Source organism: Mobula birostris, chromosome 15 (assembly GCF_030028105.1).
Source record: "Mobula birostris isolate sMobBir1 chromosome 15, sMobBir1.hap1, whole genome shotgun sequence".
Lineage (NCBI taxonomy): Eukaryota > Metazoa > Chordata > Chondrichthyes > Myliobatiformes > Myliobatidae > Mobula > Mobula birostris.
The window spans coordinates 39,735,273-39,762,899 of record NC_092384.1 but is presented as its reverse complement, the minus strand read 5'-3'; the positions used below and the strand labels follow the sequence as shown (position 1 = coordinate 39,762,899).

The following is a 27,627-nucleotide window of genomic DNA, read 5'->3' as shown; positions in this document are numbered from 1 at the left end:
TTTATTATTGATCAATTTCACAATTTCCTGGCAGCAGAGTACCACCTTATTTGGTACAAGTGCAATAAAAATGAAATCTATTTTCTCAAAAAGTACATAACTAGTGTCCTTTATGCATTTTAAAGATAGAAATGTATAGGTGAAAAACTAAGGAAATTTCAGGCACACCTCAAACTTCTGGTTAAACTGGCAGTGGCTACTAGGTTTTATTTTATTGAGTACTGGTACAACATTAAGTTCATAAAACATCTAATGGAAAATGGCATAGGTTTAAGTTCTCTTTTACCTAGTTGGAGAACACCCATGAAAAGACAAAATCCTCAATCTGCTATGGTTTCCTTAAAAAGGTACACCTATTAAGCTTGAAATTCCACTTTATTTGGAATGCTTAAGACTCTATCCACCAACCCAGTCCAATTAAGAGTTTAATTTTCACATTGTTTTGATTCAGTTTGCTAAATTTACTGGAGAAAAACTACTGCGACAATCTTCCTTCATCTGCTTTACCACTCCACCTAGAAAGTTGCACCGTAACCTATAATTGATGTCTAAAATGATGATACTCAATATACTTCATTTAAATATCAGGTTTGGACCACAAATGAGACTACTGTAAAAGATTTCACCTAGCAATTGCAATTTCAGGAACCAGCTTCAAATCATGCTCCACAGTCCTATTTGACTGTAACATTGTTAAGACTACAAAGAATTTAAGAGTATTTAAGGTTTCCTTGGTTAAAAAAAAGCCCAAAGTTATAGCAAGAAAACTCAAGTTTCTAGCATTTTTCCTTAATCTTAAGTACCATTGTTCCAATTGCTAGAAGAAGCTGACCATTTAAAAACAGGGTGATATCAACTTTTATTGGAGTTTAAAATAAGCATAAACACACAATAAATCAAGTTTCAGGCAGAACAGTATTGAAAGGGTTTAACCGTAACTCTTACACAGTATTTACTGTACAACAGCATGGTTAAAGTGAATGGGCCACTTACTATAAAGATATGTCTGTGTAATACAAGTGGTTTTGGGTAAAATGTCACTTGTAAGTGTTTGAGGAAGAAAGTAACTTTAAAGAGCCAGTACATTGCACAACAGGTGGCTCAATTCCACAGACTTTTACAAAAAGATCTGCATGACTGAATTACTGCTGAATAGCTGCAGAAAAGTTCTATTCACTTTGGAAGGATTTTGAAAAGGGAATGCTTCTTTCTCAAGTGTAAATTATTACAATTTCTGCAAAAAAAAGTTGCAGCCAAACTCAAAATTAGTCACAACCTGAAAGAAATTAATCTTCAGCAAATTAATTACAGTTTACAACAGGCCAATCTAGGATTTTTGACATTTTAAAATTAGTGGACAGTTACATTTTTTTGAAGATATGCAAGCCTTTATAGTTATAGATTTAGTCAAATGTAGTATATAATCCAGTTGCTCCTAGCATACTAGATGCCACACACGTTAGCTGCAGAGTTCAGTCTTTATTAGTTAACACAATTAAATACTGTTAATGTATTATGTGGTTGTCAATGTAACACTGTAAATAATGGCAATTGAATCAAGGCTGCTTTCCTTAAAATAGGATTTGGGAAAAAAATTAAATTCCTGTCTTTACAACTTACAAAAATTGGTTTAACATTCTAAACAAATAGCTTTTAAATTTCTGAGTTAAACTCAGTCTCCCATATTACATCACCTTGTAATGTAATACTGCCAACCAAAGACAAGCATTGTCCACATTAATGACTGCATCAAGATTAGTTCTAGTCAAGACTCCTGCAAAATACATACAAAAAGCATCTTTAAACATAAATGATAGGATTATTATGTATAATTTCATTAGATGCATTGGTGCAGGTGGAAATGTTAGATTACTTTTTCAAAACTGCAGACATTTGAAATATTAAATGTTTCCAAAGTACTTAAACCCAGCGGTTTTTTGTAGGATCTGAGGAAAGATTAGGTTATAATAAAAAATAGGTCATAAATAGATCTTGTACATTGTTACCTGAATAGTTCTGATTACTGGAAGCCATTTGATAACTAATCTAGATGTCAGAGACTAAAGACACAATTATGACCACAACTGAACCATCACTTACACTAAAATGACAGTGTTTGTTGAAAACATTTAGGCAAGAACCTGCATATCATTAAAACATGATCACAAGAATTAAGCAGGATTAAATGAAAGGATCAATTTATCTTGTACAATTTTTTTTAAAAAAAGTGTGCAACTTCTACATTTCAGCAAGATGCTGAACTGCAGAACACTTGGATAGACTAGACTGGCTTGGCAATTCTTAAATCAGCTATTCAGAGTTAACTACAAATAAAACATGTTTTAAGCAGGCTTGTCTTAACCAATAGTGTTCTCTTCCAAAAAGGGATATGTACTGAAGTTTACATTCATGCAATAACACCAGCTTACTTTCACCACAGCAAAAAGGATATGAACAATTGATTTTTTAATATTCCATTTTATACAATTAATTATTCCCATCCCAAAAAAGGGGGAGCAAGATAGCACCACTGAGGAAACTTTGTTGGAGTAGCAAAGATGAGGTTTGGAGTAGCAATGTTGGAGGAAAAGCAGGAGGCCAAGTGTCTTTGTGTATTAGATTTGAATAAACTTCCGAAAGTTTAAAACAAATTTTCAGATACATATGCACCTTTTCTAAATAACTAAAATGTATAATGTTAGTTCAGTTATCCACTGTACAGTGACAATAGATAAACTCAAGTTGTTTTTTTTAAATGGAGTTAAAAGTACTTGCCACTTAAACCAATTTGAAATGTCAAGAGCTCAATTACAGATGCTAAAACTCATTATTAGGACAGATTATAGGCTCCTAGCTTGTAAACCAAATAGATATTAAATGAACTTAAATAGCTCCAAGTGGCTTCTTGTACAAAAAAAGGAAGGGAAATTTATTGATGAAAATCTACCATGTTTATAAAAATAGCCATACACAGAAAATTTACACAAAACAGCAGCAATTCTATGTAGTGACAAATGAGAAAAGCAGCAACTTAAAACTGCACAACATGGCTTGTCAGTAAAGACGATCAGAACACAACAGTTTAACACCTTTAGCCAAGTACAGTCAAAAACTAACAAGATTGTAGCACTTGCAAGTGTTTATGCCCATATTCTTTAGGCTCCTAGCACTATTTTCTACAAAAAAAAAATGTCTGTTCAGTGGTTTACTGCATTTACAATTAGTGTTAACTTTGCTGTAAGCCAGTTCTACATGTTAGAATCGATACCCAAACTCAACAATCCACAAAGTCAGTCTGATAAATGCTTGGCGGCAAGAAAATGTTGCACAATGTTCAGCTTGATGTACAGCATTTACTGCCCCATTACTGGCCCCAGCAAGAGATTTATGAAATGCAATGGTTTCAACACATTGATATTGTTACATTAATTCCCAAATTGCCATTTTCTGCAAAGAGCTGTGCAATGCTAGTGTCAAAAACTAGGCAGTCACTATTCATAATTGCTGTGGCAATGCCCTCGTGAATCGATCGAGGAGTTGCTTCCCAAGTCAATCGACGTCTGTGGCCATTCAGCTCAAGTCTGTAAGCAAAGTTTTCAGCTTGTTTGCGTGTTCCAATTAACTGCACTATGGCAAAAAACTGCTGGTGGCCATCGTACTTCTCTTGTTTTTCCAAGACCAACATAAAATGGAAGCCAAAACAGGACTGCATCATAACCCAATCTACTGCACCTGGAAGGTTTATGTCTGTGGCCAGGAAAACTATGTCCTCACCCTGCAAGGTTGTAATTGACTTGTGTTGATGCATCAGGTGTGGCATTACAGCATCCAGAGAACCCTGCCATTTACAAGAGGCACCAGGACAAGGACACGAGTATGGTCTGAACTCACACAGTTCCTCATGGTCTGCTTTCTCTGTATGTGGTAGTGTTATTTCACAACCTGAAGAGGCATACTTACAGGGAAACAGTACAGAGTTAGCCACTTTTTCCATGGCCAAGTTACGAATGGAGCCCAAAGGGCCCCTGCAGGTGGGACAGCATGTAAGCTTAGGACGACAGTTGCTGCAGACAAGGTGGCCACTCTGGCACTGAAGAATTGGTGGGAGCACATAGTCAAAGCAAACTGGACACTCAAAAAGACTTGCTAAATCACTATTGGAAGCTGTGGTTCCTGTCAATGCAGGTACTCTCTGGGCAGGTGTACACTTTGATGTACCTGTCGGAAGTGCTGTGGCAGTCTGACGACTCATTTCTGAAAATAAAAGGAAAGGAAAAATATTAGAAAGCAACATTTATTTAACCATAAAGAAGTGACAACTTTCAGCCAATTAAGGATCCTTCATTTTCTATCTCAATACCAACAGACACCAATATCTGCATCCTGATTGTTACCAACATTACAGAGCTGACTCCTGATATTCTCCCATTTGAAAGTATGCATACATGACCCTGCAGGGAGACAACATCCTGATCTTATAAATTATGAAAATTCATTCTAATCATACACACTTCACAAACAGCTGGTCACACAATTCATGTATGGCAGTTGTAATGTTGATCAATTTAGAAATAAATCCAGTTTCCAGCCACTTCAGAATTTTCCAGTATTCATGGAACTGTGCTTTTAATCAGTCATATTATAGGCATTGAGACTTAATAACAAATCGTTCTATAGCGCATTTCCTGTATCTCCTGGTGTTTCAAATTTTCTCCCATATTCCAGTAACACACTTTATTCATTGGCCTTTACCATCCTTTCTGTAGAATGTTCTATTCAGTTCCAATTTCCATCTCAAGTGTTCACTTGTTTCCTCCAATGTTCATTCTTCCTTCTTTGAAGTTCTACAGAAGATCAAAGCATTCTGACGTTGTCTGAGATGCAGACCATTTCCAGCATCATTTACAATTCTTTGTTACAAAAATCATTGAAACTTTACGGTGTGAATTTACTCTTCACCATACTGAATGGCATACAACTCAGCCCACAGGAATATACCATTAAAAAAATCTATTATGCATTCAACTGAACCTTTCCAATCTAGGAAATTACACTTATTGATTTTTTAAAACAACAACTGGTGCATTTCACATTAGCCTTGAAGTGGAAATTGCAAGTGTTAAACTGGCTATAATAATCCAAGCAATGCAAATCACTCCACTAACCAGCCACGCGCTGAAAATGGGAGAGTTTAAGAGGTGGTAATTTTCCCCTAAATTTCCACAAAGCAGTAAACACTAATGTCAGTTTTAGTTATGATCTTTAAAAAAAAACTACCAGCTGGGGTTACAGCTCACTCAACAGTGGTCAAGTTGAGCTTCCTTTGACTTTGGATGCGAAGTATCACAATCTTACTGAATTAACTCAGCAATTAAACCTCAAAAGCAAAAATACTGCTGATACTCAACATGTCAAGATCCACTACAGGGAGGACAATAACTCTGGGGATAGAAATCCAGATCACTGAAAGACAGAACCTAGTACACTGGGAACTGACAACAGATCAGAAGAGAGCGTGTTATTAAAATGGAAGAGAAATTCTTTTTAAAAAAAAATGGCAAAAAGTGGTTTGCACAGATAAATGCCAAGTCTAGCCAAATTGACATTTGATCAAATACTATCAATATCCAAATTTGAAAGTGCTTAAATACAGTTAACTCAAAGAATTTGAGAACAGGAAGCTATGGATTTGCCAATAAACATGCAAATTTTCCACAGAGAAATGCAGTTTTAATAGAATACCCAAATGAAACAAACAGGAAAAAAAAGAATTTAGGGTCATTATGTTAATGATGCAAGCCAACAAGCTGTCAGTTCTATACACAAGCATTGGTAATTCATTTTGGTTATACTGAACACAAAAGCAGTACTGCCTACAGGTGGTATTGGAGAACATAAAATTCAATATCAGAACTGACTTGCTTAACATAACAGACCAGAAATTTTTTAACACAGATTAACTTGACCAAAGCTGTGCCATTACCAAGGCAAATGATTTGAATCTCTGGTCTCATCTGACCCTCAAGAGCCCTCAACTAAGCTCACTACATTTATTTTAGATGTCACAATTCCAATGCAGACTCCCATGCATCATCCTTCATAATATTAAGGCATTAAGACACCATGTGAAAGTTGCTCTTCTCAGCTCTACTTGGATCTCAGGCATCTCAGCTTGACAATTGCATTAAGCAATCCCTCAAAATAAAAAAAATGCTGAAAATTTTAATATTTTAGGAAAGTCAGTGCTTTGACCATCAGAAATATGAACTGCCTTGAAAGAGATCTAGACTTAATCTTTAAAACTAAATACTTCTTTTGTAAGAGATATTTTGTAGAATATAACAATGTTAGAAAACCACCTGATTGGCCACTTTTCTTTTTGGGAGGAAAAAAATACAACTACCAAGACCAGTAATCATTGGCTGAATGATTAAAGCATACTGGTTAGGAGTGAAAAATATTATGCACCCACATTTATGGAGTATTGTGAAAGAGCACACAATTGGTGCAATTAAAAACAAGGTTCTTTTGAGCAAATGCTTGAAATGACAGCACTAATTGTGTAACATTATTTAATCTATATATCTTGAGTGTTCCTGAAGTTTAGGTGACAGATTTTACTTTTCAACACATGCAACATTATACAGCTACTAAACAAAACAGAAATTGCACCCATCCCCTTCAAGAAATCTACTGGTCATGATTTACGAGTGCAAAGGCAGGAGGCCTACCCTTCAGTTTTAAAAAAATCACCAAAACCAAAAACCTAGCAAACTACACATGCAAAAACAAAATATATTGGAGATTGTTTCGAGGGCAAACAGGCACCATACCTAACCCTTTTCACACAATAGTTTCTAGTGAATAATCTAGCAAATCATACTTCAATCCAACCATTCGCTGTAAACCAGGTTAAATAGTTACATACATTTACAAATGAAACAAATCTTCATTTCCAATCTCTTCAATTTTGACATTATAAATATCTTCCATACTGATCAGACCAACTAGAACAAACTGAATAAATCCTTGCCCAAATCCTCTTACGAGGAAGTGAACTTTCAGCTCAGCATTAGGGGAAGTATTAACCCCAATCCCACTAGCCTTCTATCACTAAAAACACCTGTCCTCTACTAAATGTTCTAGATAAATCAGGGCTGTTAGGAAGACTGAAAGAACCTTTGGATGTACACTAGATTACCAGTAGCCCCTGAAACACCATTCATGAACAATATTTACACATCTTGGAGTTCATACAAGTAGCCATACATTTCCACAAACATTCCCAAATATGCTGCAATTTCCAATTCTCTTGTGAAGAATACCAAGTAGACTATCTCTGAAACATTCAACACAATTATGGCTAAATATCCACTGACACAGGTTCACCATCTTCTAGATGAAATGGTTTCTGCCAATCCCAGTTCTAAATGGCACACCTCATTTGAGGCCGTGACCTCTGGTTTTGGACTCGCTAGCAATCAGGGGAATACTGTGGAAGTAGTCCAATTCTCAAATTGTTAGCAGGAATAAGATACCCTGCAGAAATCTATATATTTTGCAATACTGGACTAATCAAATATCTGTCCAAATATACTCATCTTGTCATCCAAAAAGAATTCTGAAAAACCTTCATGATAGAACTTTTTAAAACCCTAACGCCTAATCAACTAATTGTTGCATATTAAAATATTTTCATCGTGTTACCTTATTTACAGCTACTGAAATTTAACTACAAAGCCTTTTTTAAAATATAATGGCAAATCAAGTTCACACCAGGAATCTCAGGTAATTCAATTTTCATAAAGGAATTGATCATAGTCCTCAAAGGAGAGCTAAATCTATACTCTAACTTTCATATACATACCACAACTTCTTTAACACATCTTACCGTAAAGATAGCCACAGAATTCCAAAGTATTGGTTTCTGCCCGTTAGAATTGTAGCATTTAGCTTACATCTGTCCTTTCAATCTAGGTAACTTGACTTCTCCTTCAATTTTAATTTACCCATAGATTCCATCAACCTATCTCCTTGAGGCAAGTTATTCACCGTGTCTTACACTCAACACATGCTTTTCATATTTTGCACAGTTCCAATAAAAAACTCAAAACATAACTAAAGATCTATGTTGACCAACTGGCTGGTGTGTTCACCGAGATCCTTAACCTCCTACTTTGGCAATATGTGGTACCCACCTGCTTCAAGCAGGCTTCAATTATACTAATGACCAAGAGCAGCGTGGTGACCTGCGTTAATGAACATCGCCCAGTTGCACTTACATCCACAGTGAAGTAGTGTTTTGAGAGCTTGTGATGAAACTTCTCACCTCCTGATTGAGAGGCAACTTAGATCTGCTCCAATATGCCCACTAGAACAACAGGGAGCTATATTCAAGTTTGCAGACAACACTGTTGTGGACCTATTCAATGTTAGTGATGAATCAGCATACAGGAGGGAGATTGAAAATTTGGCCGAACAACCTCTCAGTCAATGTCAGCAAGACCAAGGAACTGATTATAGATGTCAAGAGAAAGAAGCCAGAGGTCCATGAGCCAGTCTCAGAGGATCAGAGGTGGAGAGTTAGCAACTTTAAACTCCTATATGTTACTATTTCAGAGGACCCGTCCTGAGCCCGGTATGCAAGTGCAATCACAAAGAAAGCATAGCAGCACCTCTACTTCCTTAGGACTCTGCAGTTTTGGCATGACATCTAAAACTTCTATACACAAGAAACAAAACTTCCTTGGAAGAGTGGTGGAAACTGTATTGACTGGCTGCATCACGGCCTAGTATGGAAACACCAATGCCTTTGAATGGAAAATCCTACAAAAAGGTAGTGGATTTGGCCTAGTACATACTGGTAAAGCCTTTAACTACTGAGCACATCTACATGAAAAGCTGTCATAGGAAGGTAGTATTCATCAGAGATCCCCACCTTCTTTGGAGCAAGATGATTAAAGTTCGCCTACATCTACATAGATGTCTCTGGGCTTTTCACACCTTTTGATTTTGACAAAAAGCAGTACCTGATGGAAATTAGACAGCACATTCCTTTCTTAATTAAAGCATAAATTTGATGGATGTTCTTACCTTTGTAATTAAGTTGTGGCTCCAGCAAACCAGGTAGGACATTCTTTTCTTCATTTAAGGTGGCTGGAGTGTCTAACAAATTGATTGTACTTTTGTATCAATAGTCCATTGACTTGACCGGAATGGTTATCAAACTGATTGTTCTTTTGTATCGGTGGCCTTATAACTTCTGACAATTCTGACATCGGGCAGTGAACTTGTAGAACCGCCGGGGAGATGAGAAAGGGTCTCTCCCTGATGTCGGGTCTAAGTTCACTCGCCGGCTGAGCTCTAAGAAATAAACGCGTGAAAAGATAAGTAACGATCTTTTTGTGCTGTCATTATTTGATCCAGCAAAGTTGCATTTACATTTGGTGCCGTGACTCGGATCCCAACATAGGGAACATCTCTCTGGGCTGAGTAGGCAACAGGGAACTCGAATCGAACACAATTTGAGTAGCAGGCGCCCTGAGATACTTTACCTCTGGCTACTCCCCGTGTCCAACCAAGCATTTTTGTCACACTCGTATACCCCAACTGTCTGCTTTCTATTAGTTAACCAATCCTCTATCCATGCTAGTACATCATCCCCAAATCTAAGCATCCTTATTTTATGGACAAGTCTTTCATGCAGCACCTAATCAAACACCCTCTGGAAAGGCAAGTAAATAGCACCCACCTGTTCCCCTCTATCCACTGCACTCGTTATATCCTCAAATGACTTATTCCTTTCCAGATTCCTTGCTATTTCTTCTTTAATGATAGCTTCAAGCATTTCACCCCCCCCCCCCAAAAAACAACAAACTGGCCTATAGTTACCTGCCTTTTGTGACATTCGCTGTCTTCCAATCCCCCAGGACCTGCCCAGAGTCCAGAGGATTTTGGTAAGTTATCACCAAAGCCTCTATCTACTATAACTTCTACCATTTCTTTCAGTACCCTGGGATGCATTCCATCAGGACCAGGGGACTCATCTACTTTTAGGCCCACAAGTTTGCCCAGCACCTCTTTAGTGCTAGCTATTGTATCAAGGTCCTCACCTCCCATCACATCCATAACATATCTGTTTAATGTACACTATTAAAGAGCTTTCTTGAGAAGAGCATGCTCTGTCAGTAACCTGTCTTTTCAATATACAGCGCAGAGCACCTCTACAACCCACACCTCCAATCTCATTTCATTGTGTTTATCTGTTATTCTGACTTAGATGAGACCACATTTTATGAGTGACTAATGCAGAAAACCAGGTAATTACAAACGGTTCACAAACTTCCTATGGTGTGGTGCAACACAGTTTGCCCATTAAGAAATGCTGTGAGCAGCTGGTTATGAAGCACGTAAAGCCTTTCTCCCAGCTATATTGGACCCTTTCCAGTTTGCTTATCGCTCAAATCAATCCACTGACAATGCAATAGCCTCTGCCCTCCACTCTGTCCTGTCCCACCTGGCAAATGGGGTCACATACTTCATATTGCTGTTTATAAACTTCAGTTCGGCATTCAACACTATCTTTCCCTAGAAACTGGTGGGGAAACTGTCCTCGTTGGGTCTTAACACTTTCCTCTGCAATTTGAAACTGGACTTCTTAACAGCAACACCACAGTCAGTCTGTGTGGGCAGCAATGTCTCTAGCCCCATTACGACGAGCAATGGCACTCCCCAAGACTGTGCTCAACCTGCCACTGTTCAAACTGTTGACACATTACTGTGTCGCAGGATCTAGCTTAAACCATGTCATCAAGTTTGCAGATGACAGTGGCTGGCCTCATCAAGAATGATGACAAGACAGACTTGATGATATGAAGCGGCTGGTGTATTGGTGCAAGAACCACCACCCAAGCCTGAATGTGGAGAAGATGAAGGAAATCATTGTGGACTTCAGGAAAGTGCAGATGAACCAACCCCATCTGTGAATAAATGCCTCCTCCATAAAGAGTTAAGAGCACCAAGTTCCTGGGAGCTCACATCACAGATGACCTCAGCTGGTCACTTAATATCACCTCTGAGCAAAACACAGCAGCACCTCTGCTTCCTTAGAAGATTGAGGCAAGTAGGCCCCCCCCGCCCCCCCCCCCGCACCTTAACTACGTTTCACAGCAGCACCATTGAGAGCGCTCTGACAAGTTACATCTCCATCAGTACGGGAGCAGTTGTGCATTGAACCAGAAGCCCCTATAAAAGGACTGAACAGCTGAGGGGATCACAGGAGTCTCCCTACCATTCATCCGGGACAACTGTCAGAGCACCGTGTATGCAGGGCCCTTAGTATTATTAAGGATCTGACCTATCCATCTAGCATCCTCTGACTTTCTACCATCAGGCAGCAGACCACAATGCATAAAAACAAGTACGGTCAGGATGGGAAACAGTTCCCTGCACCCCACCCCCACCCCCCGGCCATTAGGCTTCTGAACTCCCTGTAGCATTGTATCCAAAGTGTCGATGGTTAATCTGTTTAGTACCTTGCAATATTTAATATTAATGCACTTCAGTTAGTTATTTATGTGTGATTCATCTGTAAATTTGACCCTCATCTTCAAGTGCTTTATATACACCTTGGTTGAGACAGATCTTGATGCACCCATTCTTCACTGCAGTTCAAGGGGATAATTAAATATGTAATTTGTTACTCAAAGATTCACAGTACATTATCAACTTATAAATTATACAACCTTGAGATCTGTTTGCTTGCAGGTAGCCATAAAGAAACACGAAATAACCCAATTAAAAAGGGAAATAAATAAAAGACCAACACCCAATGCACAAAAAGGAAAAAATAAAGCACGCACCAATTGAAGTGAACATTCCAAGCTAAACTGAGTCCTCAGATCTGAACCCCAGAGCAGCATGGAATAGGCCCAAAGCCTCACTTTATCAGTTCCTATTAGCAGGCACGGAGAACAGCAGCTGGGGTAGACTCAGCGCCAGAGAGAGAAGTGAACATCAGCGAGCAAGCAAAATGGGCTCTTGCCTTGGATCCCAACACCCTGTCTTTTCAGTCTCTGTGCCAGCATTTAAATTGACCGAACAGAACAGCAAAACGCTCCGCTGCCCTGGAGAAGAGAGGGACATTGTGGAGAGTGAGTGAAATCAGCTCTCAATTAACAGCAGATTAACCTTGCACTAGGACCCAGCTACTGTGAAGGGTTCAGGGGCTAAACCATGCCACCCAGTGACTTGCTCTGGGCCCAGATTTCACCACCCAGCTTGAAGTCACTCTCAAGCTCTACAAATCAGCTTGGCATCCAGTGATCCAACCTTGCACCTGGGCCAGCTGTATGGGCATTGAATCTCCTCTGCCCCAACTTCTCTCAGAATGCTTTTCAGAATCATGTTATGAATTCTAGTCTGTGACTAAAACCAAAGTTTCATCGATAACCCTCAAATTTGCACAAAAAACTGCAATTTTTTTTTGCCCAGTGACAACATGCACACACTGCATAATTTCAATTAAAAACAGTACAAATAAGCCAATTCTAAAATCTGCAGACAAAATCACCAACTCCATGTTGTCAACATTGCTTGCATCAGAAACGTGAAAGGAAATGTGATTGTGAGATCATGAAACATACTTAACATGCCAATAGGATAGAGGGCAACAACCTCTTGTGTGTAGTTTAAATCCCTTTGTACACTGCAACAAAGATGTGCATGAGCACCTTAGAGGGGACATTGCCAATAGTGGGCCAAAATATAATGTCCTCTGTATTTAATAGGTCTAAGCTCTATTGGTGGGGGTCGGGGGGAGAGGGGAAACAGCATCACTACTCAAAGGCCTTGGACTCTGCTTTTAAATCCAAGACAAATTTTATGAAAACTCCAGTGCTCAAATTGAGGTGTTTATTGCTTCATGTAGCACTAAATTGACAAGAAGAACTGCAATCACCCCCTCCCTCACCAGACCAACACCTGGGTTGTGGGGAAGACCAATGTCAGGGCCAGCATGGTGTATATTGATGAGCACACTTTACAGTGCCAACCTATCTTACTGTATGTTTTGATGAACATTGACAAATAAAGCTGATTTTATGAATCAATTGCTCCAGTTTTAAAAAAGCTTTTCACAAATTGAAATCAAAATCAACATAAAATGTAAAAGCCTGGTAATTTTAGGTCCCATATAGCTACAAACACAATCCAGATATACCGCATATCCCTGATTCTGGGCTCTCCAGCCACTACAAATATCTGAGCTGCAATGTTATAAGCATCACCAAGAACCCCTTATTCTCCTGGTTTAATCAACTCAAATCTCATGAAAGAATCTTGGAATTTCTTGATTAGCTCTAGTGAATGTTTGTTGGCTCAATCGCTCGCAGACAAGAAGTGCACAAAATTCCAGATGGAGGATGAAAGCAAAGGGACAGGACAAATAATGATGACAAATGGGAGGTAAAATATCAGACATTGCAAAATCCTAAATAACATACAAATACTTGTACTATGTAAAAAGTTAGTCAGCCAGAGGGGATTTGGAATTACACAAAACAACTGGTCTGCAAGCCAACTTGAAGGCTGACCCTCAAAGCACCATTTATTCCAGGAATCTTGATGTACCCATTCTTCACTGAAGTACCTGTTATTCAAGGGGATAAACTGTTGAAATGGGAGATCAGTAAAGCCATCTTACTTTAGCACCTTTTCTTTCTACAAGGTATATTAAAAGTTTTATCCCATGAACTTACAGTGGAATAGCATAGGAGATAATGGCACCCAACTTGAAAGAAATCATTCAAAAACTGAAAAAGTTCAGCACAAGTGCTCTTGTACTTTACTTTTGGATGCCAAGGGATAGTGTTGGATAAAGAACAATATTCCCTGGAGTATGGGAGGATAGGGGTGACCCTATCATGAGGGGTATGGGTAAGGTGGACAGTCAAGCAACCTCCCACCCCAGTGCAAGGGAGTCCAAGACCAGAGGCACAGATACAAAAAGATGAAAGATTAAAAGACTTGAGATAACTTTATTTTACCGAGATACAGCGCAGATAGGCCCTTATGGCCCTTCAAGCCACCCAGCCCAGCAACCCCAGATATAACCCTAGCTTAATCATGGAGCAATTTACAATGGCCAATTAACATACCAACCTTTACAGCTTTGGACTGTGGAAGGAAACCTGAGCACCCAGAGGAAACCCATGCAGTGAAGGAGAAAATAAACTCCTTATAGACAGCGGTAAGAATTCTTTACAAAGTACCTGGAATGAGCTGTCAGAAAAAGATCAAGGCAAGTACATTGCAACATTTATGAAGCAATGGGATAGCTGCATGGAGGAATAAGTACACAATGATTGTAAGTCAAACACAGGCAGCTGGGATCAGCAGTGAGGATGCTGTGATTTGCGTGGACCAGTTGAGCCAAAGGGGCTGATTCCATGCTGTATGTATTACGCTTGCTTGAAAAAGGTGGATAAACCCTGTGGAAATTAGCCCTGAAGTCTTTATGAATTTGTAACTTTTGTAAAATATGTAATGAAATTGAGTCTATGAAATCCTAAGGTGCTTTGCTGGTTCAGGTGAGAAAACTTACAAGTGTATTTTTGTTACATGAGAAAGCTTTTTTTTAAAAAAAAAATGACAGGCAGTGGGAGAATAGTTTCTCAATTATAACACTCCAGGAAGAGAATGGTGGGCAACTATCCCACATTATGACATAACCATTGGCATAATAATAATAGTTGTTATTCTTTTGTGATTGTGTAGTATATTTTAAGTGCATGCAGAGTCAATCTTTCCAGTGGCATGTACACTTGGAGACATAACAACGTTCTCTGAGTTGTAACAGAAACGGTTGAGCAGAGAGTACTGCCGCACAACTCATCTCATGCCCCATGCTGCACAGAACATCGCATATCATTTGTGAAAGAAAGCTCCAAGTCAAGGGTGTACAGCGCAGGCTCACAATCAAGCAAACTTTCTTCAGCCAGTGATCGGTGTGTCAAGGCCAACCTGGACGGGAAAGGCAGTTTCCCGGAGCAAATAGTTTTCACCACATTGCATCCAGATATAATCGTATGGTCTGACACCAGTAGAGAAGTGGCCATTGGTGAACTCACAGTCCCCTGGGAAGGCAACATCGATGAAGTCCATGAGCGCAAGTTAACCAAGTATGCAGAATTAAGATCAGAGCACAGAGACAGAGGGCAGAATGTCTCATGCTATTCATTTGAAGTAAGTTGCCATGGGTTTATTGCCTTCACTTTCCAAAAGTGGCTGCGTGACCTTGGCTTCACTAGAATTGAGATCAAGTCAACCAGCAGGGCTGTAGCTGAGGCAGCAGAGAAAAGATCAGCATAAATGTGGACCAAGTATGTTCAGGGGGGCAGATAGTCAGACAGTGTATACATATCTAGCAAACCCTTCAGCAGTTGCATAGTCTGCTCTTCAGGTGTCCATCTGTTGGATGGAAGCGACCAACAACTCTGATAGAGGCAGATGCCAAGTTTTTAAGCTCACCAGTGGGAGGTAAGTGCTTTAGCACTGCTGGCCCACCACCTCGAGGGAGTCTTGATCATAAGTGGGCTGAAACTCCTGAAGACAGGTGGCAGATTAACTGATGATTCCACTGGTGATAGCACAGGACAGCTAACATCTTAGTCCAAGTGTATTTTTTAACTCTAGGACTAAGAAGAGTACATTGAAAATGGGTAGCTGGTGACCTGGACTAGGAAAATGGGATTTTGTTTAACTGAAGTTTGAGAATATTATTGGAATATTCAAAATCATTGATTACTGTACTCATATCTTAAATTTTTTTGATGATTACAGTGTTGTCATGAAATGACAAAAGGAAGGAAAGTAGAAATACATCTGCAACCCTGAAGACATGAAATTCTAACTTTTGTAAATTACATAATAAAATAGGATCTATGAAATCCTAATGTGCTGGCTTGAGTGAGAAAGTTTACAAGTGTATTTGTGTAACCTGGGAGCAAAACTATTTTCTTTAATGTTTTACGGCCAGAGGGGTTGCTTGATAACAGGGGGAATATGATGGAACTTCTAAAGATCAAATATGTGAACGAGATAAGGATGAAGATAACAGAGGAATGTAATGTTATGGAATGGAGCAACCTAATCAGTGTTCTTTATTTAAAAAGGTGTAAAAGTACTTGGTTGAAACAGAAGATTGGAGCTGTATTTCCAGACAAAACTTGGATGGATGTACATCTCCCCTAGCAAGTAAAACAATAAATGCATTAATAACATGATCCACTGGATTTATTTAGCTTGTTTCTTTCTTTATATTATTGAACTCCTGCCTCAGCAAAGGACTTGGACCCATTGCAACTTTCCTACCACCACAACAGCAGATGCAATCTCAATGGTTCTCCACATGGCTTTAGACCACCTAGACAGCACAAACACCTATGTCAGGATGCTGTTCATCAACTATAGCTCAGCATTTAATGCCATCATTCTCACAATCCTGATTGAGAAGCTGCAGAACCTGGGCCTCTGTACCTCCATACCTCCTCTGCAAGTGGATCCTCAACTTCCTAACCAGAAGACCACAGTCCGTGCGGATTGGTGATAACATCTCCTCCTCGCTGACAATCAACACTGGGGCACCTCAGGGGTGTGTGCTTAGCCCACTGCTCTACTCTGTATACACATGACTATATGGCTAGGCAAAGCTCAAATACCATCTACAAATTTGCTGACGATACAACCATTGTTTGTAGAATCTCAGGTGATTAGGACATACAGGAGTGAGATATTCCAACTAGTGGAATGGTGCCGCAGCAACAACGTGGCACCCAACATCATTAAGACAAAAGAGCTGATTTTGGACTTCAGGAAGGGCAAGACAAAGGAGTACATACCAATCCTCACAGGGATCAGAAGTGGAGAGAGCGAGCAGCTTCAAGTGCCTCGGTGTCAAGATCTCTGAGGATCTAACCTGGTCCTAACATATCCATGTAGTCATAAAGAAGGCAAGAGAGCGGCTATACTTTATTAGGAGTCCGAAGAGATTTGGCAGGTCAACAAATACACTCAAACCTTCTATATTTGCACCGTGGAGAGCATTCTGACAGGTTGCATCACTGTCTGGTATGGAGGAGCTACTGCACAGGTTGAAAGAAGCTGCAGAAGGTTGTAAATCTAGTCAGCTCCATCTTGGGCACTAGCCTACAAAATACCCAGGACATCTTTAGGGAGCGTCCATTCTTAAGGACCTCCAGTGCCCAGGGCATGCCCTTTTCAGGTAGGAGATACAGAAGCCTGAAGGCACACACTCAGCGATTCAGGAACACCTTCTTTCCCTTTGGACACTACCTTACTTTTTTTTTAAATATACACTGTTTTTTGCACATTAAAAAAATCTATACAAGTAATTGATTTACTTCATGTTTTATTTATTATTTTTTCCTCTCTGCTAGCTTATGTATTGCATTGAACTGCAGCTGCCAAGTTAACAAATTTCACGTCACATGCCAGTGATAATAAACCAATTCTGAAAGACCTAGCTGAACGGTACATGACAATCCAAAAGGTGGATAAGTCCCAAATTTCCACATCTTCTCTGGCCACAGAATGTGAACAGATGTCTGGAGGATAGGAATTGCAGTACCTTTACTTGAAGGGGAAAAACTGGTTTACAGAAAGGCAATTACAGTAAGTGCAATACCTGGTGGGGAAATTATTTAAAAAAAATACTGATAGACAAGATTAACCTGCACTTAGAGGGGCTGGAATTAACCAAGGTCAGTACACACAACTTTCAAGAAGAAAAACAGCCTGACTAAACTTGAACAAGTTTTTCAAAGAGCCTAGAAAGAATTCATTAAGGCCTTTGACAGCATACTAAAGGGAATCTCGCTCAATCAAGGGCCCCCACCATCCAGGCCATGTTCTCTTCTTAATGCCACCATCAGGGAAGTGGTACAGGAGCCTGAGATCCCATATCACCAGGTTCAGAAACAGTTATTACCCCTCAACCATCAGGTTCCTAAAACAGAGTGGATAACTTCACTCACTCCAACACCGAACTGATTCCATAACCTAAGAACAGGAATTCTGCAGATGCTGGAAATTCAAGCAACACACACCAAAGTTGCTGGTGAACGCAGCAGCTCTTGCCCTCTTGCCCATTCTCTGGGTCTCTTCCCCCCCCCCCTTGTCTTTCTTCCCGGACCTCCTGCCCCATGATCCTCTCATATCCCCTTTTGCCTATCACCTGTCCAGCTCTTGGCTCCATCCCTCCCCCTCCTGTCTTCTCCTATCATTTTGGATCGCCCCCTCCCCCTCCAACTTTCAAATCCCTTACTAACTCTTCCTTCTGTTAGTCCTGACGAAGGGTCTCGGCCTGAAACGTCGACTGCACCTCTTCCTACAGATGCTGCCTGGCCTGCTGCGTTCACAGCAACTTTGATGTGTGTTCCATAACCTAAGAACTCATTTTCAAGGACTCTAGAACTTGTGTTCTCAATATTAAATGTTATTATTTTGTTTTATTTTGTATTTGCACAATTTGTCTTTTGTACATTGGTTGCTAGTCAGTTTTGTTTCAATGATTCTATTGTGTTTCATTGTATTTTCTGTGAAAGCCTGCAAGAAAATTATCTCAGCTGTATATGGTGACATATATAGTATAGATCGACCTTCACTAATCCAACTACCTGTAATCCAGTTCCTTCGATAATCCGGCACTGATTACGCTTAATGTGATCCTTCTGTAATTCAGCATTTTCACTAATCCAGCACTCCTCAGGTCCCAATGGTGACGGATTAGTGAAGGTCGACCTGCATAATACATTTACTTTGAACTGTAAAGACAAGAATCCAAGGAATCCAGGATGGCTTGATAAAAGACAGATAATTATTTTTGCAATTGGAAACCTGTAACTAGTTGAGTACACAACAGATAAGTGTAGAGCCTTGCCGTTGGTTATGTACATCAAGGATCTAGAAGCGAACACAGGAGGCATGAATAGTAAGCATGTAAATGACAAGTTAGTGTGTAGCTGATAGTGAAGGGGGTAGTCTTCAGGCATAGAAAGATACTGATGAGCTGGTAAAATGAATGTAACAATGGCAGATTATATCCTGACAAAATGCAAGATGGTGACAGCAATAACAAGACGAGGATAAAAATGAAGAGTAGAGCCTAGGAAACACCAGGCAAGGACTTCGGTGTAATGTCTAAGAATTCCATCCAGGACATAAAAACAAGAGCAGGGAAATCAAAGTACAAAAACATAATTAGTATCCTAGCTGTAGTTAGGGTCATCAATTATAGGAAGAATGCAACTACACTGGAGGTGCGAGTTTCACAAGGTGTTATTACCTAGAGCAGGGGTGACCAACCTTTTACATTCCATGCGTCAATTTTTTCACACTAGAGTTCAGATGCGCCATACAACACTTGTACCCCCATTCAATTCTTAAAAATGTTAATATAGACATTTAGCATTTTTACATGATATATTGACTTAATACAAAAACAAGATAAACATTACTTACCTTAATGAAACTTAATATATTTTGTCTTTTGATTTCTTCCTTTTTCTTAATCACATATTCTTTCCGTAACTCAGACCCAAGCACTAGCTTCAGTTTTCCTTCTATTTCAGTCTGATGTTGTCTCTATTAAGATCATGTCTTCTATTATGTGAGGTGTTTTCACAAACAATGCACAGCGGTTTTCCTGACTGACCCACTATAAATAAGAACTCATTTTCTCACTGTTCATTGAATTCACGTTTACTATCACTTTCTGCTTTTCTTTTGCTCATTTTATTTTAACTGAATGTATAAACAAGGCTTAATTTTCAAAAAAGTACAAAACTGCAAATGTTCACTAAGGATAAACAAAGCACAACTCCGTACTGCAAGAGTGTCAATTGTACACTGACTGGCAAAAACCTGCGACGCACCGCTGCTACAGACGCCTGGCACCTCAGGATCAAACAAGCATCAAACATGTATTGAACAGTTATGGAACGACTGCAGAACAAAAGTTCTTCTTTCCTAGTTTGACTCATTGAACATTTTTTTTAAAAAAACTGAAAACAGATTAATGTGAAACAAGATAACATTCACTAAAAGATGTGTATGAAATAATAAAATTGCTAAAAATAATTCCGAAGTTTTAGATTTATTCTCAGTAAAACCCATTTCTAGCTCTAAGCTACTTGAATTCCTGTTATAGATCTTTTCTCTACACATCAGTTTTTGGTTAATACTTTTTGCCTGAGTAGGCTATTTTTTTTTTTATCATCACTGGGTGCAATGCACTACTTCTAATCATCCATGCGCCATAGGTTGCCCACCCCTGACCAAGAGCATTTCAGCTACAGAAGAGAACAAATTGGGTCAAATTTTCTTGGAGCAACAGTAGATTGTGAGAAGACAACTGACATTCACAACTGAGAGGGGTACATGCAGGATCATTAATGAAAAAGTTCCCCCCCCCCAAAGCAAAAATATTTATGACCAGATGGCACAGGTTGAGGCAAGGGACAGAATTCACTCCCACACAGGACAGTTAAAATCAGGAATGCAGTGTCTGAATGGGTGGTGGAAGCAAAAACTCTATTTAGGTGTTCAGATAAACAGACAAGACCACAAGACATAGGAGCAAAATTAGTCCACTCAGCCTATCGAGTCTGCTCTGCCATTCCATCAAGGCTGATTTATTACCCTCCCCCTCATCCCATTCTTCTTCCTTCTCCCCTAACCTCTTACTAACCTCTGCTTTAAATGACTTGGCCCCCACAGCTGTCTGTGGCAATGAATTCCAGATTTGCCACCCTCTGGTTCAAGAAGTCCCTGCTCACCATTCTACAGGGATGTCATTGTATTCTAACGTGCCCTCAGATCCACTACAGAAAACATCTTCTCCACATCCACCATCTCAGCCTTTCAATAACCACACCCCCCCCCCATTCTTCCAAATTCCAACAAGTACATGCCCAGAGCCAAACACTCCTCATACATTAACCTTTTCATTTCCAAAATCATTCTCAAACCTCCTCTGGAACCTCTCCAATGCCAACACATCCTTTCTTCGGTAACAAGCCCAAAACTGCTCACAATACTCCAAGTGTCCATTTCTTGAGGTGGCTAAAGAGCTGGACTTTGCACATGACTCATGCCATTCTACACATGAACAGTAGAGAGCATCCTAACAAGCCACATCACTAACAAGAGGAAGTCTGCATATGCCGGAAATCCAAGCAATGCACACAAAAATGCAGGAGGAACTCAGCCAGGCCAGGCAGCACCTATGGAATAAAAAAAAGTACAGTCCACGTTTCGGGCCGAAAGGGTTTTCCTCAAGCAGGAAGACGGATCAACATGTCCACCCACCAGCTTTACTTTATTTCCTGTCACCGTATGTACCGCCTAGCATCACTTCATGGACATGCAATCAAGTTATACAAGCCATCTTATGTATTTATATTTGTGATTTTATTATTTTGTTCTTTACCGTTCCTTTTTTCTGCTGCATCGGATTTAGCGCAAGTTACTTCATTCTCCTTTACACGCGTGTACAGGAAGTGACATTAAACAATCTCAAATCCTGGAGTACAGTCTAACCAATGCCTTATGCCTCAGCATCACAGTTACTTTTATATCCTAGTTCTCTCAAAATAAATGCTAACATTGTATTTGCCTTTCTTACAACTGACTCAACCTGCAAGTTAATTTTTAGGGAATCTTGCTGGAGGACTCCCCTTGCATCTCTGATTTCTGAACTTGCTCCCCATTTGACAAAATAGTCTACATCTTTATGCCTTCTACTAAAGTGTATAGCCATACATTTCCCAATTCAGTATTCCCTCTGCCACTTCCTTGCCCATTCTCCCAACCTGTCCAAGTTCTCCACAGACTCCTTGCTTCCTCAACACTACCTGCCTCAAATTTGGCCACAAAACCGTAACTCCATCATCCAAATCACTGACAATGTGAAAAGCAGTCCAAACACAGATCCCTGTGAACACCACTACTCACCAGCATCCAACAATAAAGGTGCTTTTATTCTCACTCTTTGCCTCCTGCCAATCTTCTATCCATGTTAGAGGGCTCATCTTGTTTAGGAGCCTCATTGACCTTGTTTACTTGGATTTTTAGAAGACCTTTAACAACATCCACTGACACCTTTGTTATTTCCTCAAAAAAATTCCAACAGATTTGTCATGCAAGATTTTCCCTTAATGAAGCCATGCTGACTTCAGCATATTTTATCATGTGCCCCCCCTGCCCCATACCCTGAAACCTTATCCTTAATGATTTCAACATCTTCCCAACCACCTAATTCAGGATAACTAGCCTATAATTTCTTTAAAGATCACTACCAATGCCTCCATAATTTATTCTACTCCTGCTCTCACTGAAGAAAAATACTTATGGAGTTCATCCACCACCTCTTTACTAACCCATTACTACCTCTTCAACACCATTTTCCAGATGTCCGATATCCATTCTTGCCTTTTTATTCTGTATATCTCTGAAAAAAAACTACCTTCATATTTCAGCTTTTCTCTCCTTATTATGCGTGTTTTTTTAAAAAAATGAAAGTTGCCTTCTCCTAGTTTTTCAAACCTTCCAAATCAGAATGAGGCTTACCACCAGCATGGGACGTGCAATTTGTTAACTTAGCAGCAGTTCAACGCAATACATAATCTAGCAGAGGGAAAAAAAGACAAGTAATTCAATTATGTATATTGAATAGATTAAAAGCATGCAAAAACAAAAATACTGCATATTAAAAGTGAAGTAGTGCCCATGGATTCAAAGTCCATTTAGAAATCAGATGGCAGAGGGGAAGAAGCTGTTCCTGAACCGCTGAGTGTGCACCATCAGGCTTCTGTACCTGATGGTAACAGTGAGAAAAGGGCATGCCCTGGGTGCTGGAGGTCCTTAATAATGGATGCTGCCTTTCTGAGACACCGCTCCCGGAAGATGTCCTGGGCACTTTGTAGGCCAGTACCCAAGATGGAGCCGATTAGATTTACAACTCTGATGCTTCTTTCGGTCCTGTGCAGTAGCCCCCTCATACCAGACAGTGATGCAGCCTATCAGAATGCTCTCCACGGTACAACTATAGAAGTTTTTGAGTGTATTTGTTGACATGCCAATTCTCTTCAAACGCCTAATAAAGCATAGCCACTGTCTTGCCTTCTTTATAACTACATTGATATATCGGGACCAGGTTAGATCCTCAGAGATCTTGACACCCAGGAAGTTGAAGCTGCTCACACTCCACTTCTGATCCCTCTGAGAATTGGTAAGTGTTCCTTAATCTTACACTTCAATCCACAATTAGCTTCCCTCTAATTTTTGCTAAACTGTATGCCCTTTTTGCTGTTTTGACATCCTTTGTCAGTCTCCGTTGCCTCATCCTCCCTATAAGTTGCTTCTTAGGGATGAATCGATCTTGTGCCATCCAAGCTGCTCGCAGAAACTCCAGCCATTGCTGTTCTGCTGTTATCCCAGCTAGTCAATCAACTTTGACCAGCTCCTCTCTCATGCCTTTGTAGCTCCCTTTACTCCACTGTAATACTAATACATCCGATTTTAGCTTCTCCCTCATGCAACAAATGGGATTAGTATGACATGATAATCAGCCCTCACAAAACAGGGCAACTGTTAAAATAGCAGCACACATCAAAGTTGCTGGTGAACGCAGCAGGCCAGGCAGCATCTGTAGGAAGAGGTGCAGGGTCTCGGCCTGAAACGTCGACTACACCTCTTCCTACAGATGCTGCCTGGCCTGCTGTGTTCACCAGCAACTTTGAAGTGTGTTGCTTGAATTTCCAGCATCTGCAGAATTCCTGTTGTTTGCGTTTAAACTGTTAAAATAACTTATTTCCTCAGTGGAATAGCATACTTCTGTCACACCCAACTCTATTTGGAATAATGGGCACTAATTGTAGAATATTTACTACACCTGCCTAGAAAATAAGCCATGGGAACAAATCAATGCATCAGAAACAATGGGATGAAGCAGAATACTAGATGGAACATCTTCAGCATGACAAAAGAACCAAGGAAGATGCCCTCAAACCTTGGAATTCCAAGACCAAAGGCGAAATGGTAAAGAACAATCCACAAACTGCAGATGCTTGTGGGAAAATACTCCTAATTCTAGAAAGAAACAGGGGAAAATAACAGATATGTAGGACATGGTAAAAATTGACACAAAAGAATTCAACTGGGGAAGTAGATCAAGATTTTTTGCCATGAAGTTGTCTCTTTGCAAAATGTTAGCTGCTTCCCCACTCCCTTCAGTCATCAATAATCTAGTCCATCAAGTATCAAGAACCATAGCTAGTGTCTATATTTTAACTTGAACCTAGACACTGATAGAGGAGCCGAGTAACTATTTTACACTTAAACGTTAGAATCGCGACAACTTAGAAAAGGATCCTTTAGCACTAGGCCTAATTTGCACCTGCTGCTTCTGAATATAATGTAGTGCTGCATGTATTAGCTCCTGTAAGTAAATATTGTATTTATCAGCAATGGTTTCAAAAGCCACTAGGCCAAGCCTCGTAAATTCAAATCAAAATCAAGTTTAATTGTCATTCAAACCATACATTCGGCTATATCCATACATACATGGATATAGCCGAATGCGACACGTTCCTCTGGGGCCAAGGTGCAAATACACAGACATTCAGAATTACGAGGAAGGATAAAAAGAGAGAACGTAGTCGCGTCAGACAACACATTTTTAGTGCAAGTCTCGCAAGTTGATGGTTTCCTGCAGTCCAGTCTGTAATTCCACCGACCCAACACTGGAGGGCAGCACCGTCCAAGAGAGGCCACCTCCCCAACCGAGCCCGGACGCCTCTCTACAACGCAAACTCGAGGACTGAGGCCTAGTTCTAGCTACAACCAAGGCGACATTGCTGCCTCGACGCCTGTCTCACCACAAAGCAGGGGAAGCAGGCCGGTGGCAATCAATGTCTAGCAGGGTCTTGCGATCGCAAAAGAAACGTCCAAGACCATCACTCGCGGTTCCACTGCACGCCGCCTTCGCGCCAACCCGAAGGTACCAACTCCGGTGCCTCCGAGTAGCAGGCGGCAGCAGCACCGGCACCGACACCGTCTCCACCCAGGTCAGAGCTTCTGAACTCAAATTGGCTACTCCCCCGGCCTGATTCGTCTTCTCCGAAACGCCAGCCGGCTCTTACGACACCTCGGTCGGCTACTGCGAACAATGAGCGGTGGACCTGCTGTACAGGTTGTTATTAGAGTCAAGAGTAGTCTTACTATATATAAAAAAACACATTTAACAAGGGGTGGGGGGAATGCACCTTTGGTTGGCCCCCGAGAGGCCGCTGTGTCTCTACGCAAAATAAGCCATGCAAATATCAGCAAGAAACAAAGAGCCCACTCATCGTGCATCTTTCGCCTATACACAAAACCACTGGGAGAGTCCTATATCAAGATTACTTTATACTCCACGGGGTGAATAAATAATCAAGGCATATTACTGCTGCCACTTCATCGCTGCAGAACCGAAACGTTAGACACAAGCAGTCAGACTTCACTATCCTTCAGCACAGGGTGTCGCACCACCACCACGTTTCCCGATTGTGTGAGGCCGGAGAGGAGAAATAAAACACGCCAGGCCAAACCAGATAGAGCGAGTGTTTACAAAGAGACCGAACTGCGGAGGCCCGCGGCCTAGCCGAGCTCCACCATGCTGGCCGTCAGTCTTTCGGCACAATAAATAATCCGGTACAACACGCCGCTGCTCCACTCCCGACAAAAGCGGCGGCCCTATAGCCGAGTGTGCAAGCTCCTCAGCGTACATTTTGTTTAAAAAAACACACCAACACAACACGGCCGGGCCAGAGGTCGGACAACGGGCTCACCCAGCTCCCTTTACCAATAGCCATTGCCCCGACCTCCTCACACATAATAAATAAAACGTGTCCTTTGTACTTTCAGGTCCGATTTACAATCGCCTTACCTGCACCGCAATGCAAAGTGAAAATGCACCTTATATTTCAGGAGCGCCTTGCCGATCACCCTAACCAAGCAGAGCAGGTACGCACCCTCAGCGACTCCCGCTCCGCTCGGCGCCTTTTGTCCGGAGAGAAAACAACCGCCGCGCTCGAGCCAACGCCAGCAGCACGCGTTCACCTGCCCGGCATGACGCGTGTAAATTATTCTCGCCCTCCACCAATCAACGGAGGCAGATAAACCCCGCCCTCTCCACAGGGCGCGCGGCCACCCGCCCGCGCTCGCTCCCGGGGAAATCCGAGCCTCCCCTCTGGCTCGCGTTGTTGACTTCGGGCCGCTGGGGCGCCTGATGGAAGTGTTTTATCAGGAAAGGGCGCAGACATCTGTGTGATAAGCTAGGTTTTCTGATTATATCGAAGGAGAGACTAATATAATACAGTCGAAATCTTAGTTGTTTTCTCTTTTGTTATGGAATATTGATATTCATCCCTGGCTTCTCTAATACTCTCATGGAATAGCACTGCTCAGGACCATTGACAAGTGGGATATGAAGCCACAACAGCCCAATAGTTTTCAGAGGCAAGAATGCAATCAACTGATTAAGAGTAAATATATCAACAAATTATTTGGAGCAATACACACAAAGTGCTGGAGGAAGTCTGCTGGTCAAGCAGCACCTGTGGAGGGAACTGGACAGTGGATATGAAGGGTTTCAACCCAAAACATCAGCTGTCCATCTCCCTCCATGTATTCAAGATAGAAGATTGTATATTGTCATTCTTCAGTACAAAAGTGTAAAGGAGAGTGAAATGATCGCTACTCCAGTCTAATGCTGCATAACAAAAACACAATACACATTGAGCAAATTTTTAAAAAACACAAAAACACAATAAATATAAATATTAAAAAATCAAATAAAACACAATGTACAAGTAACTGTTGCAGACATAGACTGTATGTACATAAAGTGATGCTAGTTGATATGCATGTATGTAGTGGAGGTGTTGATCAGGCAGATGGCTTTGGGGCAAGTAAATGATTTTGAGTCTAGTGATCCTGGTGTGGATGCTGGTAGCCACTTCATGGGGGTGGGATAAACAGTCCTTAAACAGGATGGGTGGGATCCTTCATGATTTTGCTGGCCTTTTTCTGGCACCGTTCAACATATATGTCCTTGATGGTGAGTGGACTGGTGCCAGTGATGTGTTGGGTAGTTTTGACTACCTGTTGTAGAGCCTTCCTGTCTGCTGAGGTGCAGTTTCTGTACCATGTAGTGAAACAGCTTGTTAGGAAGCTCTCTACTGTGCATCTGTAGGGGGGGATAGAGTCAATAGGATTGCCCTCCCAGAAGCTAGCACGGTCTTATGGGCTGAATAGCTTCCTTGTACATAACATAGAAGTGCCAAATCTTCAGTCAGGCTGGCAGATACTCTATTCCATGCATTCTATAAAATTTAATCTAACTTTTTCATCATGTAACCCTCAACATAACTGAGAAAGTAAACATAATAACATTCTGCATATTATAGTGGTAGATTTTTTAATATACATTTCTTTGTTCTTACTGTGAGTGCCTGCAAGAAAAACAATCTCCGGGTATTATACAGTGACATATGTGTACTTAGATAA

General features: G+C 40.7%; 1 protein-coding gene across 5 annotated transcripts; it reads right to left on the bottom strand.

The window, feature by feature from the left end:
* Nucleotides 1–825: 825 nt before the first annotated feature.
* Nucleotides 826–26,196, bottom strand: LOC140210560 (E3 ubiquitin-protein ligase SIAH1). Of its 5 annotated transcripts, XM_072279622.1 has the most exons (4): nucleotides 26,006–26,196; nucleotides 11,535–11,663; nucleotides 9,094–9,363; nucleotides 826–4,254 (listed from the first exon to the last, which is right to left on the bottom strand). In XM_072279622.1, the coding sequence occupies exon 4, from the start codon at nucleotides 4,250–4,252 to the stop codon at nucleotides 3,404–3,406; it is 849 nt and encodes a 282-aa protein (XP_072135723.1). In that variant the 5' UTR covers nucleotides 4,253–4,254; nucleotides 9,094–9,363; nucleotides 11,535–11,663; nucleotides 26,006–26,196; the 3' UTR covers nucleotides 826–3,403. The 5 variants fall into 5 exon arrangements, with proteins under 5 accessions (XP_072135723.1, XP_072135722.1, XP_072135725.1 ...); XM_072279621.1 differs by lacking the exon at nucleotides 11,535–11,663; XM_072279624.1 differs by lacking the exons at nucleotides 11,535–11,663; nucleotides 26,006–26,196 and adding an exon at nucleotides 19,540–19,561.
* Nucleotides 26,197–27,627: the final 1,431 nt, after the last annotated feature.

What these genes read in the sequence shown, in the direction of transcription:
- LOC140210560 (XM_072279622.1), bottom strand. Translation starts at nt 4,252, where the DNA reads ATGAGTCGTCAGACTGCCACAGCACTTCCGACAGGTACATCAAAGTGT.